The sequence below is a fragment of the Lactuca virosa genome, chromosome 5 (genome assembly GCF_052849685.1).
Source record: "Lactuca virosa cultivar CGN04683 chromosome 5, Lactuca_virosa_CGN04683_v6, whole genome shotgun sequence".
Classification (NCBI taxonomy): Eukaryota; Viridiplantae; Streptophyta; class Magnoliopsida; order Asterales; family Asteraceae; genus Lactuca; species Lactuca virosa.
In genome coordinates, this window is record NC_136430.1 from 84,920,364 (window position 1) to 84,938,170 (window position 17,807).

The 17,807-nt window shown below is 37.6% G+C and overlaps 2 protein-coding genes and 1 non-coding gene across 3 annotated transcripts; 2 read left to right on the plus strand and 1 right to left on the minus strand.

Annotated features, from left to right (window-relative positions):
• The first annotated feature begins 979 nt into the window (after positions 1–979).
• Positions 980–1,390, plus strand: LOC145111434 (uncharacterized). The gene has a single exon (XM_079047709.1). It carries the CDS (start codon positions 980–982, stop codon positions 1,388–1,390), a length of 411 nt encoding a protein of 136 aa, XP_078903835.1.
• Positions 1,391–2,020: 630 nt separating this feature from the next.
• On the plus strand, positions 2,021–2,467 carry LOC145111435 (uncharacterized). Its single transcript, XM_079047710.1, has one exon. The coding sequence runs from the start codon at positions 2,021–2,023 to the stop codon at positions 2,465–2,467; it is 447 nt and encodes a 148-aa protein (XP_078903836.1).
• Positions 2,468–11,834: 9,367 nt separating this feature from the next.
• LOC145118294 (small nucleolar RNA R71) lies at positions 11,835–11,941 on the minus strand. Its single transcript, XR_013713252.1, has one exon. It is a non-coding gene; the product is annotated as a small nucleolar RNA R71 (small nucleolar RNA).
• Between the last annotated feature and the right edge of the window lie 5,866 nt (positions 11,942–17,807).

A 17,807-nucleotide genomic window follows, 5' to 3' on the forward strand; every position in this document is an offset into this window, starting at 1 on the left:
ACAGAAATGCTCCAAAATGGTGTCATACGCCCCAGTCAAAGTCCCTTCTCATCACCCGTCCTATTAGTCAAGAAAAAAGACGGATCATGGCGATTTTCTATAGATTACAGAGCACTTAATGCAGTAACGGTATGAGACCGCTTTTCGATACCCACAATCGACGAACTACTCGATGAGTTGCATGGAGCAACAGTCTTCTCTAAGATAGACTTGCGTTCAGGCTACCACCAAATCTGGGTAGCAGAGAAGGATATACATAAAACTATGTTTCGTACGATAGATGACCACTACGAGTTCACCATAATGTCGTTCGGCCTCACCAACGCTCCATCGACATTTCAATCAGCAATGAGTGATTTATTTCAACCAGCTCTCCGACGGTTCGTCCTAGTTTTTTTTGATGACATCCTAATCTACAGCTCTTCCATGGACAACCATTACAAACACCTACAGGTAGTCTTTGAAAAATTAAGAGAACACCATTTTCATGCAAAGTCGTCCAAATGCATGTTTGCCATGCACGAAATCTCGTTTTTGGGGCACAAAATCTCAGCAAATGGAGTAGCCCCAGAACCTGATAAAATACAATCCATTCAACAGTGGCCGCAACCCACTTCTTTTACCACCCTTCGTGCCTACCTGAAATTAACAGGATACTACCGTCGTTTTGTCCCCTTCTATGCCAAAATCGATGCACCCTTGACTAACATCCTCAAACTCAAAACCTTTGAGTGGTCCACGTCAACACAGGAAGCCTTTCAACAAATCAAGTCAGCAATGCAAGACCTAATCATGTTATCCCTACCAGACTTCGAATCACAATTTGATGTCACGACAGATGCATCCGGAATGGCCATTGGTGCGGTGCTTTCTCAAAACAACAGACCCATATCCTTCTTCAGCAAGAAACTATGTACTGCCGTGCAGGACCAATCCAAGTCCACTAAAGAGATGTACGCAATTACAGAAGCAATAAAAAATGGAGGCAATACTTACTGGGAAGACATTTCGAATCTACACAGACCACCACAGCCTCAAACATCTTCTCACACAAACAATTCATACACTCAAACAACACAAATGGGTAACAAAACTAATGGGATATGATTTTGAGATCCATTATAAACCCGAGAAAGAAAATTTGGTCGCACATGCCCTCAGCCGGGTAGAACTACACTCGATACATGTCATCTCACATCCCACAGCTACATGGCTAGACGAAATCAGGAAGTACTTCAAACACAATGAGGCGGGTACACAACTGGTTGATCAGGTTATCGAGGACCCAGCAGCATTTACACAACACTCCATCCGTGACGGCTTAGTCTATCACCACAACCGCATCATGTTCCCTCCAATTCAGAACCTTCACAACAACCTCCTCGAATAATTCCACACATCATCGTTGGGGGGGACACTCGGGTATCACAGCCACAACCAAACGCATATCAACTGCATTTTCTTGGATCAAATTATGAAAAGATGTCTCGGAGTTCATAAGAAATTGCCAAGTGTTTCAAGCCACCAAAACCCCCACGCATAAACCATTTGGCTTAATCCAACCACTGCCAATACCATAATCAACTTGGGAAGAAATATTGATCGGCTTTGTCACTTACATCCCCAATTCCAAAGGAAAGACAGTTATATGGGTTGTAGTGGATAGGTTGTCCAAGTTCGCACACTTTGTTCCATTTCCCACACAATACACCACCATCCAACTAGCTTCCATATTCATGAAGGAAATCTATCGCTTACATGGTTTACCTAAAACCATCATTTCTGATAGAGACCCATTATTCTTAAGCAGATTCTGGAAAGAACTTTTCAAATAGCTCAGAACAAAACTCAACCATTCTAGTGCCTACCACCCACAGACGGAAGTCCAAACAAAAGTGGTAAACCATTGCCTTGAGTCATACCTACGTGTTTTTGTGTTCAACGAACCGACAGCCTGGCAGAAATACATCTATTTGGCTAAATTCTCTCCTACAATCCTTCTTACCACACGGCCATCAAAATGTCTCCATTCAAAGCAGTCTACGGGAGAGACCTAATCTTAATTCACGATTACATTCCACGAGAATACAAAACAGCCTCAATAGATTCATCATTACTAGAACACCAACGAATCATAAGCGATCTTAAAGAAGCGATCACCAAGGCACAAGATCGAATGGTAAAGCAAGCAAACAAGAAGCGGACAGACAAGGAATTCGAAGTGGACGACCTTGTTTACATACGTCTCCAGGACTATAGGCAGAAATCTGTAAGGGGCCAAAAGACAAATAAGCTAGCACGTCGATTCTATGGGCCATACAAGATCACTGAGAGAATAGGAAAAGTCGCCTATAAATTGGCTCTACCAGCAACCTCACGCATTCACCTTGTCCATGTATCACTGCTCAAGCAAGCGTATGGTTCCACCAATCCTTCATCACAGGAAAACCCTTACGAGTTTGAATAAATGGACAAAGTTGATACACTTCCAGAGGCAATCTTACAAACCAGAACCGACCACAAGGGAAACAAAGAAATACTCATCAAATGGGAAAACAAACCAATGGAAGATGCAACATGGGAAAGCTACACGAAAAACCATAAACAATTCCCATTTTTCACCAACATTGAGGACAATGTTGCTTCTCAGGATGGGGGTGATGTTATGAGCCCAATGTCTCAGCCCACTGCAGCTAATCCAGTAAGCTACCAAAGACCTAAAAGGATCACCAAGAGCCCAACATGTTTTGAAGATTGAAGAAGTCCACCACTTCCCTTATTTCATGCATGCATTTAGGAATAGATTGCATCCCATGTTTCTATTAGCTATCATGCTTCCGTTGAATTCTCTTGCATTACTTGTCTCTGTTATTAAAACTGGGAGTTCATGAATAAAAAAGGACATCAGAAAATTGTTTCAGCTTGTCTTGTTTCCTTTTCGTTCTTTGAGCCTTACCCCCTCTAAGGGTTAATCTAACACCTCATACGAATTATAAGATAAATTTAAAAAAAATGTACGGCTAAACTCTAATCCACAACAAATATGTTATTGATTTCCAATTTTTAAGGATAACGTGAATGACTTTAAAAGTCAAAGTGTATATTCTTTAATGGTTTGAAATGTATGTTCATGGAATTTCATATTATGTCTACATTTCTTTTTTAGAAGCTTTGATATTCTCAGTATCATTTTCAACAAATTATCCCAAATAGAAAAGAGTGGACAAAATATGTAACTAATGAATGTAATTACATGTTTGTTACAATTTAAACAACATGTTTTTAAGGAATCAAAATTATTAAAGAATTAACTCTGATAGGGATAAAAGAAGGTTAATTTGTTAACATTTTTGTAGAATTTTATGATAAATAACCGAGTATTATGACTATTGATGAGCAATAAAAAAGGTTTATTTCTAAACATTCTTGGAGAATTTTCTTATTTTTGTTTCAAAGCAATTGTCATTACTATTTTTGTTTCAAATTATTGTAAGTATGAAAGAAAAAAAGATATAAATTGATGTTCGATATTTTTGTAGATTGATGTGAGAATTAAAAAAAAATCATTAAACAAAAGAAATCTCTTTCGATTCTTAAAGAACGAATTATGATTCTTAAAGAATTAACAATGGTTGATGGTAGTTGTTTGCAATGATGAAGTATTGATAACGGTGTTTTTATGCAAGTAGATGGCATGAGAGGATGGTGATGCATGTGGTAATTGATATTAATTGGAGATATAACCATCAACACCCTCTTGCTTAGACAAAGAAACAATAGACAAGCCAACAACATTGTCAAAACACAAACCGTATTCATCACCAAATTTTGCTTATATTCTGTCAGAATGCTTATCCTTTTATAATTTGTATTCTTTCATAATGCAATTTAATCTTCAACAATATATCACATTCCTTTCAAGAATGTTTCGTATTCCTTTTCAAGAATGTATTTTATTCTTTCAATAATATTCTAAGCATCAGTTTCTTTTTAATTCTTACAGAATGTACTTGAATCATATTTTGAGAATGTATGCAATTCAATTTTATATTTTAAGAATGCTCATGATTTATGAAATGATATACCAGTATCGAGTTCTATATTCTTACATTTGTAATCTGTAATTTTTTTTTATACACATGGTTATTCTTCAACATATGCATTCATATTCTTTAAGAATGTTGATTCTAAAAAGAAATCTTGAATGAACCTCGAAAAAAAATTGAACGTGCAGAATGAAAACTGTATTCCTAAAAAATATTATTTAATTTTAATATGTTGAATAAAATCTAAGATTTCATTTAATTTTTATTAATCAACTTGAATTAGTTGCCTAAAGTATAGATAATATAAATTTCTCTCTCTTAGTAAAATGTTATATTTGTTCCAATAATTAATTAAGCCAAATTATATAGTTAATGCTAGTACATGATAATATCATGTACCCTAAGATCAAAACCCTTAATTTTTTCTAATCTAATGGTTACAATTTGGTTATACATTCATACAATATTTGTGATTCATATTTGATCCTCACCCTATATATATATATATATATATATATATATATATATATATATATATATATATATATATATATATATATATATATATATATATATATATATATATATATATATATGGCTTAGGTTACTATGTTTTACTAACTATTGTGTGCCAAAATGCACAGATCTAGACCACCGGATGGAATAGAATCAAATGTCATGATCTGAGAGTCTATGATATTACAATAGGCTAACATTCACCATATAATCACACAATTTTCAGCATAAGGGTATTTTGGTCAATTTACCTATATTAAAAAAGGAAGTTTTCAGATTTTAAGGGATAATTAATTCCTTTGTTTTTAAAAATCTGAATATTTTAAGTTATTTAAAATTTAAAAATTCGATTTTATTGTGTCAGAATGACAGAATGCCAACCATAAACTAGTAAATATATTTTCGATTTTATTCTAGCAGAATATATTTCCAATGCAGATATATTTGATAATTGACCTGATTTAAGAATAAGATATTATTCATATACATCCAACTTCGGTCTATGATTTTTTTTCTTAATACACATCCGAAATTAAATACAAATTCATACATGTTCTTACACACTAATATCCTTATACATTTTAATATAGTTATACATATTCTAACAGAATATCATCAAAAATGAATAAAATTTTAAAAAATAGCATTCTTGAATATACAATTGTTGAACAAATACACTTGATCCTCTTCAATGGTCCATATAATCAACTTGACCTTCGCATATATACTTGTTGTTGAACTCGATTCCAAATATTTCTCTTGTATGATGAATACTGAATTCCTTCTCCATGCAATTTTGAAAGAATAAGATACATTACTCATTAGTATTAACAGTCAAACAAATATACATGTTAATAAACATTCTCAAAGACATTCTAGCAGAATGCATTAATATAAATAAATTCTAACAGAATACATTACAAAATGCACTTAAATCATAGTCCTTTCTTCTATATGCATAAACATTCTAAAGCATGTATAAATGTATTCTGTCAGAATTACTAACAACATATGTTTTATGTAATATTTATATTCTCATAGAATGAACATGTGTTTGCATTCTGATATGAAAAAAAAAATCCTAACTTAACCATTTTCATGAAAATTCTGACAGAATGCCAGCTTAACCCTTTTCATCAAAGACAAATTTAGAACAACCAAGTATCAAGAACAAATGGAAAATCAAGAACAATCTATCATTATTTAAGTCGGATTCTAAATTACAAAATCAACTTGAATGAGGGGTATTTAAAATTAAAGAAGAATGAGAGCACAGTGGGTATACTAGTGAAATCGGAAATCAACGGGAAGGATAATCGAAAATCAAAGAATCGAAAATCAGTGAATAAATCAAATGGAAAATCCATGTGAAGAATCATAAATCAGTAAGATTCAGAGGAAGAATTGCAAGCAATCAAGAAGTAGAAGAATCGGAAATCAAATATTACAGGGAAAAAATCTCAAAACCTTTCATGGGAACGGGAAAGATCGAGACGTATCCATTAGCTATCGAGGTGTAACACTCCAATCCAGGTTATCACCTTTCCTTCCTTTAAATCAATTTATTTTGCAAAAATGGTCCCTTTTTGTACGTTGGGCATACTTAAGTGTACGCTTAGCGTACTGTGGAGGAAGGATCGCGAAGGAGAATCGCATACGCGGGGCGTACGTGAAGGTACACAGGGCGTACGTGATTGATGGCTAAACCCTAATTTTCGTACTTGTGACCTATTTAAGCACCCTTAAGTCATTTGGACATCACCCTAGCCAGCCTCCATCACTCTCAATTGTCCCTAAAACCCTAAAATCATTAGTGTGTGTTTCTTGAGCTTGTGAATGCCTCAAATATCTTATTCTTAGTGTGTTAGCTAAAGGGAAGAAGTGGAAGCAAGCTTGAATAAGGGAAAGGCTTCTGGATCTTGCATTTAAAGCAGCTTAGGAAGCTTTTGGAGGTAAAAAGCTTCCTCCTTGGTTATCATTGTCATTTATAGAGCTAGGGTTTTCTATGTAGTTCCCTTTTGAGTTCATGAATCATTTCTTGGGAATTCGAGCAACTCCAGGGATTAGGGAGGGTAGATTTGAGGTCCTTTAGCTCATCCATGTCATAAAAATGCAGACTTGTTGGTTATTTTGCCTCCATGCATGAATTAAGACCCTTGGAAAGGTCTTAATGGATTGGAAAGGGTTGTTGGGAGCTTATGGGGCATGCAAAGGCATAAAGTTGCCAACTTTATGCCTTAGGACTCTTCTAATGACCTAAAACTGAGTTTGGAATGTAAGGACTTCACGCATTAAGCACTTATTGGATAATGTGCTTATTTTGTTTGTACGTTGGGCATACTAACCTGTACGGTGCGCGTACAGCCAAAGAACCCAGTACGCTTAGCGTACTTCTGTTAAACATTGGGCGTACGCTCAGCTGTGATAGTTGGGCCTCGATGGACTTTGCAGACCATTTGGACTACTCCTAGCCTTGGGTCTGGACCGTTAGGATGGTGTTGGGCCTTGGGAATTGCATTAGGTTTTTGGTGAGTTGATTGGGCCATATGGCCCATTATAATTTGGACATGATCTTGGGCCCATTATGGTAGGATAGACTTTTGGGCTTGATTAGTGGGCCAAATATTATGATGTTGGGCCCTTAGTTGAATTTTATCATAAATCTAATTATGTTAATTGGTATATTTATACAGTTAGAGATTTGGGATAGTATTCATGTAGCTATCGTATTCAACAGATTGAGGTGAGTCTTCTCACTGCACTCATGGGTCGAAGGCACCAAGGTCGGCCCATTAAATGATATTTTATGTTAATCTTAGAGTATGTGATGGTTTGCTACTTGATCCATATGCGGATTTATGTAAAGACCATGGGAGGAGCTGTAACAGCCAAAATTCCAATAATTTCTTTTTTAGTATGAAATCATTTTCATAAATAAAGCATTCCAATCACATTTTTTTTCAAAAATCCATGACATCAGATAAATTATTCAAAACATCAAAGTGTCCAAACTAAAATGTCGGAGAGTGCACGCTGTGCCATTATGCCGGGCCCTTGCCCTTAGGTTCTGAAGTACCTGAAACAACCAACAAACTGTATGCTAATGCTTAGTGAGTTCCCCAAACATACCCCACATAAACCACATAATCACATAACCATATAAACCACATATATACTACATAAGTCATGCATACAAACATATATGGATGTCGTGGACTCTCTCTAGGGTCTTACTCCATGATGTTGTGGGCTCCCCCAAGGTCTTATACCTATGTGTCATGGGCTCCCCCACATTGTCTTTAACTGGAATGTCAAGGGCTCCCCCACATGGTCTGATATCCAGCTGCCACGGGCTCCCCCGGGGTCTTCGCATATCTAACCAATGAGGTACTAAAACATAAACATACATACATACTAGGCATATCCATAATGATTCCACAATAATAATCACAACTAACTGAATGGGCCAGCCTTGGTGCCTTCGACCATTCGTATGGTGAGGAGACTTACCTCAAATGCGAATTGTAGCTGAGTAGGTCCAAACTCCGAGTATCAGCTCTGCCATCTCCCTAATCATAAACAATTCCTTACATACAACTCAACCCTTCAAACCCCTTAAAAGTCAACCCTGGTCAAGGTCAAAGTCAACGCTCCGAGTTGACCTAACTCGTCGAGTTATCCCTGTAACTCGTCGAGTCCATCCCAAAGCCAAAATCGCACTGTTGCGATCCAACTTGGCAAGTTATCTTATAACTCGTCGAGTTCCTCTGTTTTCCAACAGAATCGAGGTAACTCCAACCCAAATCGCCGAGTTCCCTTGTGAACTCATCGAGTTCTTCAGTCTGTCGACTCACTTAATGCATTAAGCCCTTTTTCTCGAATCCAAAGGTTCCAAACTTCAGATCCCCCTTCATGGAGATGTCTGGAAGGGTAAAGTTTCCAACTTTACCCCAAGGATCATCTAATACGCTCTAAACCCAAACCCTAGTTCCTTTAAGGAAGGTCTTGACTCATTAACCCCTTAAACTCTCATCCCATTATCCCAAAACACAGATCTGATGTCCAAAGGTGGACAAATCACGTAAAGTTTCTAACTTTACGTCCATGCATGCTTAAAACACTCTCCAATGTCCATTTTAGGCTTCATAGTGGGCATATTGGATGAATGGGACATAGAAGCTATTAAAGTTTGCAACTTTAATCCTCTGGAGGTCTTATAGAAGCCAAATCTACACCCTCAACCTTTGGAAATCTCTTTTCTTTGGACATCCAAGCCAAAGTCCCAAAACTAAGCCCTAAACTACAAAAGATGAGATCTAATAACCTACATGTCAAGGTTATGACTTTATACCTCCAAGATGCAGCCTTTGATGTAGAGTTTCTGGATCCAAGATCTCTCTTCCAAGCTTGATACTTCTCTCTTCAAAACCTCCTTCAAAGATCTCAACAATCACTCAAACGCTCACAAAACTCAATGAACAAGGAGGAAGGTGATTCTAGGGTTTGCATCCCCAGCATCAACTCGTCGAGTTGGGACTCCCCAAATCGTCGAGTAGGTCCTCCAATCTACGCGGCTGGATAGCTTTCTACTCGTTGAGTTGGAGCCTCACAACTCATCGAGTTCCTTCCAATATTTAAAACTAATTAGAATTAATTCATACTTGGACCAAGCGTTACAAATCTCCCCCACTTGAACGAGACTTCGTCCTCGAAGTCTGCTGATGCGAAAAGGTCCGGATAATGCTCCCTCATCTCATCCTCCGGTTCCCAGGTCCATTCGGAGCCTCTTTGTTGTTGCCATTGCACCTTAACTAGCCTCACTTCCTTGTTCCGTAGGGCTTTCGTTTTCCGTTCTTAAATCGCTATTAGTTTCTCCATGTAATTCAGTCTCTCATCAACCTGAATATTGATATTGTCATATTTGTACATATTATTAGGCAATATTTATTTACATTTTTATTAATAATTTGGTTATTTGCATAGAATAATGGTACTTATAAGCTTAAATTATATTTTGCAGCCAAATAGAAGCACTTTCCAAGAAAGGGACTAAAATTGATAAAACATGGAACTTTGGAGACTTGGAGAAGAAAAAAAAGAAGAACCCCACGAATCTACTATATTCACGTCGTGAGTTGTTTAGATTCACGATGTGAGTTGGAGTATTCTAGAAGATAGGCACCCGGTGGAAGAGTCCTTGTCAAACACGTATATCCCGTATTCACGTCGTGAGAGGTGTTGGTTCACAACGTGAACTTTGAAAAATCAAAAACTATATATTTCCTTGTCCATTACGACTTGGGGGACTTTTTACTGCTTGGAGGGTTCCTGGAGACAATTTTGAGAAGAAGAAAAGTTCTGGAATTAGCTATTAGCATCCAAGGAGAAGAGAGTTCATAATTAGTTCAATCGTTTGGTACTTTAATCATGTCTATTACTTTGATTTGTTTTAGTTTGATTTTGAGTATGTGTAGCTGAATTTAGTAACTCCTATTTAGCTAGATGAAACTTTGACTTATGGTTTAGCTCATTTATTATGGATTTGATTACTTGGTATTGAGCTTGTGTTCGATTATTAATACCTAGCATGCTAATATTTGATTCTTTAGTTACTTGAATTCATATTTTGTGTAGCTTAGTGATAATTAAATTACATGAACTTGACACCCAGTGATTTAGTGAACATTAAATTGCTAGAGCTAGGATTGACAAAATCTTAGGTAAGTAATTGAAGTAATTAAATTTAGCTGTGTTAGAGAGCATAAGTTATGACCATAATTATGTTTGCCTAACAAATCTTACATAGCCTATTCATAATCCATAACTGATTCTATGTTTGATTGTGCGTGACCATGCATAGTTTTACATGAATAAGTTAAATATTGGTAAATTTAGACTTAAATTACTAATACAATATAAAATTAGATAACCAACTTTGATAATCCATAATTGTTAGCTAACCAGAAAGAAGAAGTGAATTCGAACTAAATAGGAGTATTTTTAGTAATTGATCGAATTTTGTGGTAAGAAAATTAAGTTTATCTAAACTTGAAAAATTAGATAAAACCCCCATCCTTGCTATAAAATTAGGTTAATTAAATAGTAGATAGGTTAATTAGTCAAAACCGTTCCCTGAGATCGACACCCAACTTACCCAACTATTATATAATTTGACTAGGTACACTGCCTAGGTGCAATTTAGTTAGTTAAGTTAGTTAGGTTATAAATATAAAATTAGGTGTAGCTATTTGCACGCATCAAGTTTTTGGCGCCGTTGCCGGGGAATAACTTATTTGATCATTGATTTATTTGCTTTAGGTTGATTGATCCTTTTTGTGGGGTTAAACCTGCAAAAAGTTACTTTTTCAGCTTAGATTTTTTTCAGTACTAGATTCACGACGTGATCCTTTAGCTCACGACGTGAATTCAGTGTTTTTCTCGTTTTTTTTTTCTCTTTTCTGTTAGTTTTTCTGCGACAACACGAGGTGGTAACCTTTACCACGTCGTGGTGGCCAGTCTGTAGGAAGTTTTTATTTAGTTTTTGTTCAGTTTTACGTTTTTATTTTGTTTATTTTGCAGGAGTTCATGACCAGAGGCTCTAACACACCTTTGGTGCCACCACTTGAAGATCCAGAGTCTGCCCTTCATAACAAGAAGGATAAGAACGTGAAAGAAGATCAAACACCAAATAAGACACCTTTACAAGAACTCAAGTCAGTATTCTCAAAGAAGTCAGGAAAGAAAACGGAAGAGTCGAGTTCATCTTCAAAGGACAAGAGCAAGGTTGAAAGCCTAGATCCAATACCTAACCCAAACGAATATGAATACGAATCCGACACCGAGTTTGGACTATATACGAGCAAACCCGAAGACGAGCCAAGAAACGAAATGGCGAACATTGAAGAAATGTCAGTGGGAGCTTACAAGAAGCGTATTCGAGAAGATGTTGGTCCAGGATTAGTACAACCCGCGATTCATGCCACTGCCACATTCGAGTTGAAGGGACACATCCTTACTATACTAAAGGATATCCCATTTTATGGAAAGGATCATGAGGATGCTTTCAAACATATAGATAAGGTCAATGACATTGCAGACTATTTCAATGTCCCAAATGTCAATAGAGATACTGTCTTGCTAAGGATGCTACCAATTACTTTCAAGGGAGCCGCAAAAGACTAGTTGAAAGCACTTCCACCTGGTACAATCACTACTTGGGCTCAAATGCGTGAGCAGTTTCTAGACCAATTTTGCCCACTATCCAAGATAGCTAAACTCAAGAAGGCAATAGCAAACTTTGAGCAACAACCGGGGGAGTCATTATATGACGCATGGGAGCGTTACAAAGGATTGTTAAGGAATTGTCCTCAGCATGACCTTAATATTCAACAAGAGATGTCTATTTTCTATGATGGGGTCAATGTCATGACTAGGCAACTCCTTCATTCGCAAGGCCCTCTCACGAAGAAGAATCCTAATCAGATCAAGGTGTTGATTGAATAGTTCGTGAAGCATTCTCGTGAGTACCACAACCCAAGACACGATGGAATAAAAGGCAGTGGAGGTGCACATTCTGAAGAGATGGCTGCTATGATGGAAATGCTCAATAATATGGACAGGAGGTTGACCCAAATGGACCAATCAATTCATGCGATTAGAGTTGGTTGTGAGAAATGCAATGGTCCACACTTGACTAGAGATTTCCATTTGGATGAGTATGGGAACAAGAAGGCTCAAGTATGCTACTCGAGTGGGGACAAGTATGATGAAGATTGGAAAAACCCAAAGAGGGGGTGGCTGCCATACGATGAGTACAAGAAGCAGAAGGAGGAGAAATACAGACAGACTGGCCGGGGTTTCTACCAAAAGGAGCAACCACCAGCTGAGAAGAAAGTTGATTTGGAGACCATGTTAGTTCGTTTCATGGAAGCTTCAGAGAAAAGACATGATGATACAGATACAGCATTGAAGGATCAAAGAATAATGATAAAGGAGCATCAAACTATGATGAAAAATCATCAAGAAATGATGATTGACCAGCAAACATCATTAAGGAATCAGCAAGCCTCCATCCACAACCTTGAAGCTCAACTTGGTCAACTTACTACTTTGGTGAATGAGAGATTATCCCCCTAATTTCCCGAAAAGAAGACTCATTCCCATGTAATGATGATAGATACTAAAGAAGAGGCTATCTATGAGTTCTTAGAAGCACTAGAGGCGGAGCCAAAACCATCCGGACCAAAGCCAAAGAAGTCGAAGCTCGAAAGCAATGATGATGCTGAAGCACTAGACTCACGACGTGAGCCCATTATGCTCATGTCGTGGCATCAGTCTGAACAGAAAATTTCTGTAACTGTTCCAGCTTATAATCCGCCTTTACCATTCCCGTCTCGAGCTAATCTCAGTCCACTGGAAAGGGAACATCTGGAGTTTATCAAGCAAGTAAAGGGTATTCCTATTAATACTCCTTTTATTGAGTCATTATCCAAAATTCCAGAATATGCAAAGTTCCTTCAAGATCTTATAGACACTCGTCAGCAGTTGAAGAAGAATTCTAAGGTTATTATTAGTGAGCAAAGTTCAAGAGTTGTATTGGGAGAAATACCTAAGAATATGGGAGATCCTGGATGCCTCACTCTTCCATGTGAGTTTGGAAACAATTTGAAGACTTATGCTTTAGCCGATTCTAGGGCTAGCATAAATTTGATGCCATATTCATTCTATCAAAATCTGAATATTCAGAAAATGAAGTCTACAAAGATGACCATCCAAATGGCCAATCATTCAGTGACGCACCCAAGGGGGATTATAGAAGACATCCTTGTTAAAATTGGGAAATTTATTTTCCTAGTTGACTTTGTGGTTATGGATATGAAGGAGGATGTAAATGTCCCAATCATTCTTGGTCGCCCCTTACTAAATACTGTTAGAGCTTTAGTCGATGTTCGTGAATCCAAGCTTACTTTGAGGGTTGGTGATGATGAGGAAGCTTTTGGAGTACAAGATGGATTTCAAGGAGGAAATGTTCAAGGTGAAGTGTTCAATATGGGTGAAGATAATGAACTTGAAGAATTAGAGAAGCTCATGGAGGAAGAAATCAAAACAATTCAACAAGTTAAAAGAACGAAACTGAGAGCATCCGTCCCGTTTTTAGTTGAAGTCATTGCCTATACAAATCCAACTTCTTGGGTAAGTAAGGAAAGCCATGAATTATCAAGTGAAGACGATGAAGACGAGGTAACTTCCAAGGAAACAAGTACAATGGTGAAGGAAGAACAGATTCCTATGGAGCTTAATAAGAGTGATGAAAAATTAGAGACTAAAAGGATCAAACGCAAGCTCGATGTAGATGAAGAAAAAACTAAAAAAGAGAATTCAAAGAAGGCGTACATTAGACGAGTTCAAGTGTACAAGAGGCGATGGAAAGAGCAGAAAATCCAGGTGGTGATGGACTCCTCTGACAGCTCAACATAGGAGGCACGGAGTCCGGCTCACGACTCCATCAAAAAGAAGCGCTTTTCAGGAGGCAACCCGAGTCTGGTTTGGATTTTCTTTTCTTTTTCTTTTTAGTTTTTGCATTTTTATTTTTTTAGGAAAATCGATCATATCATCTACAACATCTTATGCATAATAGAACACTTAGTGTGGGGTCCCTAAAATTAAGTGGTAATAGTTTAAGAATTATAGTTAATGAAATATGAGATTTATTAATAAATTATGTGCCAGACAGTATTCACGACGTGAATCCTAAAAGATTCACGATGTGAGTTAAAGAAAACTTACGGACATCTGTTTGTTAGGCCAATACATGCTCCAGCCCATTTACTATTAAATTGAATGGCCCAATTTCTCAGCCCACATTAATTCACGACGTGAATTTTGAAATGTCACGGGACCACAAATGAGAAACATTTTCCTTTGACCAGCCACTTTGTTTATTCCCCACGAAGTGAGGCTGTCTTCTGGTCCCCCCATCTTCCCGATTTCGGCCAAATCCAACTTCTACTCTCTTTTTGCTTACGTAATCAACGATTTAAGGTAAAAATTTCTTAGTTCTCATGGCTAATTTTGCTTTAATAGTTGCATTTAGGGCTAGGGTTTGGTAATTAGTACATTGTTTATATGTGCCCTAAAATTCATGATATAGCACTTGCATGTTGCTGAATTGTGATTAGATTTAACTTAGGAATAAACCCCATTGAAGATTTTTAGACTGATTCGTGCATAGGTTGACCGATTCTGACCTGCCGCGACAAACTCACGACGTGAATTCTAAAGAATTCATGATGTGAATCCTGGCACCATCAAAACAGTTTTCTGTTTACTCATAATTTCTTGGATTTTTGTTTTGTGGGTGTTTGTTGTTTTGTTTTGCAGAAATGGGTCCAAGACGCGAGGTTCCAACCGGGGTGGCTAGTTTGCACCCGTTCTACTTTTTTCCAACAACTGGGTCCCGGGATATTTTGACGCGATGCAACAACCGGCTAGGATGGTTGTACAACTGGGAGATTGATGTTGCTCCTACCATTAATTGGGCAAGATTGAGGGAGGTTGGGATTTTTGATCAGCTGTCCCAGTTTCTCACAAAGTTATTTATGGGAAATGGATTTTCTTTTACATGCAAGGGGTGGCACAATTTGTTTGGCATTCAAGAAAGGGTGTACAAGGAGCTTTGTGTGGAATTCATTTCGACCGTGACATTCCATGAGAATGTCCTAGATCCTACTTTCCAGCAAGCTTTGGTTTTTCGTCTCGGGGGAGAATACCGTGAATGCAGCTTGGTTGATTTTTCATGGAGAATGGGGTTATATGAGATCCAAGAAGCCATGACTCCAGAATTTGTGATGTTTTTGAGGGAGGCTACCCGAGGATATGAGAATGGGGCATCGGGGCTCGAGTTCTGGAGTAACATTGCATCCGGAGTGTTCAATTCCGGGGTGTCGCCAGAAAGCAGCATCAAATCCCCCATACACCGCCTTATATATCGGTTCATCACCTTTTCTATCAACCATAGGTAACATGGGGACAAGGTTACCAAGCAAAACTTGTTCTTTTTATGGTGCATCTTACAGCCTGGAGTATGTTGCAACATTCCTTATTTTCTGTCCCGCAACTTGGCGGATTATGTTGCGAGTTCCCGCCCCGGGAGCCCTATTTGTGGAGGCCACTTTATCACATGTTTGGCCTGGTCTTATGGTTTGATCGTTCCCGACATCACCCACTCTTTGACTTGTATGGAGGGGAACGCGTTCACTATGGGATATATGGAGACGATGCGGGTTGTTAGGAACTATGGGACGCATTGGGGGATTGTACATTCCGATGGTGAAGAGGATGATGAACAACAAACCGAACAAGATGACCAACCCGCACCCCAACCGAGGCCAAGAGGAAGGAGAAATGTGAGACGAAGAGGTGAGAGAGAACCACCGGTGCACCAGAATGCGCCCATGGGAGGACCCAACTTTGGGGGAGACATGTCGGGATATTTTGATCAGTTATCGTTAAGTGTAAATTGGATTGGTGGGACGATGGAAAATTTGGTGCAACACTTGCATGTTGAGCAACCTCCTCATTTGGGGTATCATTACCCAATTTTCCCTAGGTGGAGTGAGTATCAAAGTCAAGGAAGAGATGGTGCGGGAACGAGTGGGGCTCATGACGATGAAGAAGATGATTGATCGTTTTTATTTTGATTAGTTAGTTTTTAGTTTAATTTGGTTTGTGTGGTTTTTGAACTTGTTTGTTTTGTTAATCTCTTGTTACGATATTATGTTACTTTTATTTTCCTTTTGGTTGTGAATTTTCAGATTTGCTAAGGGAGTCTCGGGAAGGAAATTCGAGATGAGAGCGTATACGTCTAGGCAAGCGTCGTTTAGAGTCTAGTGTCGAGAATCGAGACCCACAATTGGAAATAAGTGTGGGGTGAGTCGAGAGAAAGGGTAGAGTTAGAAGAGTCGTCAAATACTGCATTTAGAAGGGTCTTAATTCATTAAGACATTGGTTGGAGTACATTTATTTACAAGAAGGATGGGTTGTTTAAGTTTTTGTTTGCCTAGTTTTCATGTCGTAAGTCCTTATTCCTCACGTCGTGAGTTGGGTTACGAAGGAATTCAGAATTCAGATTTAGCGACTTCACGTCGTGAACACTATGACTCACGTCGTGAGTCGAAAATTATCCAAAAAATGTAGCCTTTTCATTCACCTTTTCTACACACTTCACCACCATTCTCTTGGGAGTTATTTTGAAGATTATTCTGGCTCGTTTCCTCCACTATATAATGTGGCGTAAGCTTTCCCATATTATTCTTCACGTTTTGGAGATTTGCACCACCTTTATTAAAGATTGAAGTTTCGATTCGTTATTGGTGCTTTACATATCTAACAAGATCAAGATCCAAGTTCCTATTTAGAAGAAGTCCATATTCGAGATACATATTTTATCCGCACGTCTGGAGTTCGATCTCGCCTTTACTATCCTAGGGGAGTCTGTTCCTTTCTCTCCCTTTTATTGTTTTTAATTTATTCTATGCATACAATGAGGGCATTGTATGTAATAAGTTTGGGGTAGGGGGTCGAAAAAGTAAAAAGTAAATTGCTAGAAAATATAAGTAAATATAAGTAAATTTAGAAAACTTAAAAATTTAGGTTTGAAATAATAATCTAATAATTAGATCTAGTAATAATGATAATTTAAACTTAAGTTGCTAGTGTTGCATGGGGTGATCCGATGAGAGCTCAAATCTTTAGTTGAGCCAATATACGTTATAGTGCATTTGTGGCCTCCTTTATTCTAGTGAAATCATGGGACAAAAACACAACCTCGCTTAGTTTGAGGGATGCAATATGTTTAGCAGCCTGTACTTGAAATGTATCTAGGAAAACTAATATCTTTAACCAATAAGGGTTGAAGTTAAGCGCCCCTGCTTAAGCATGTAGGGTTTTGAGTGCAAAAAAAAAAAAAAGTGAGTACATGTAAAAAAAAGAGAGAGAAATTACAAGAAAAGTTGAAGAATTTTTGGAGCAATAAGAGTATAAAGTTTGAAGATCAAAGATCAAAAATTCTGAAGAATAAAAGTTGAAGATACCAAAAATCACATAAAAAGGTGGTGAATTCAAAGAAATTGAATATCAAATATCAAAGAAGTGAAGAATTCAAGAGCTCCATAGTGTGGTATCTAAAAGTTGTAATTCTCTAGATTATGTATGCTTGAGTAGCTTTACAAAAATACCTTGAGGTTA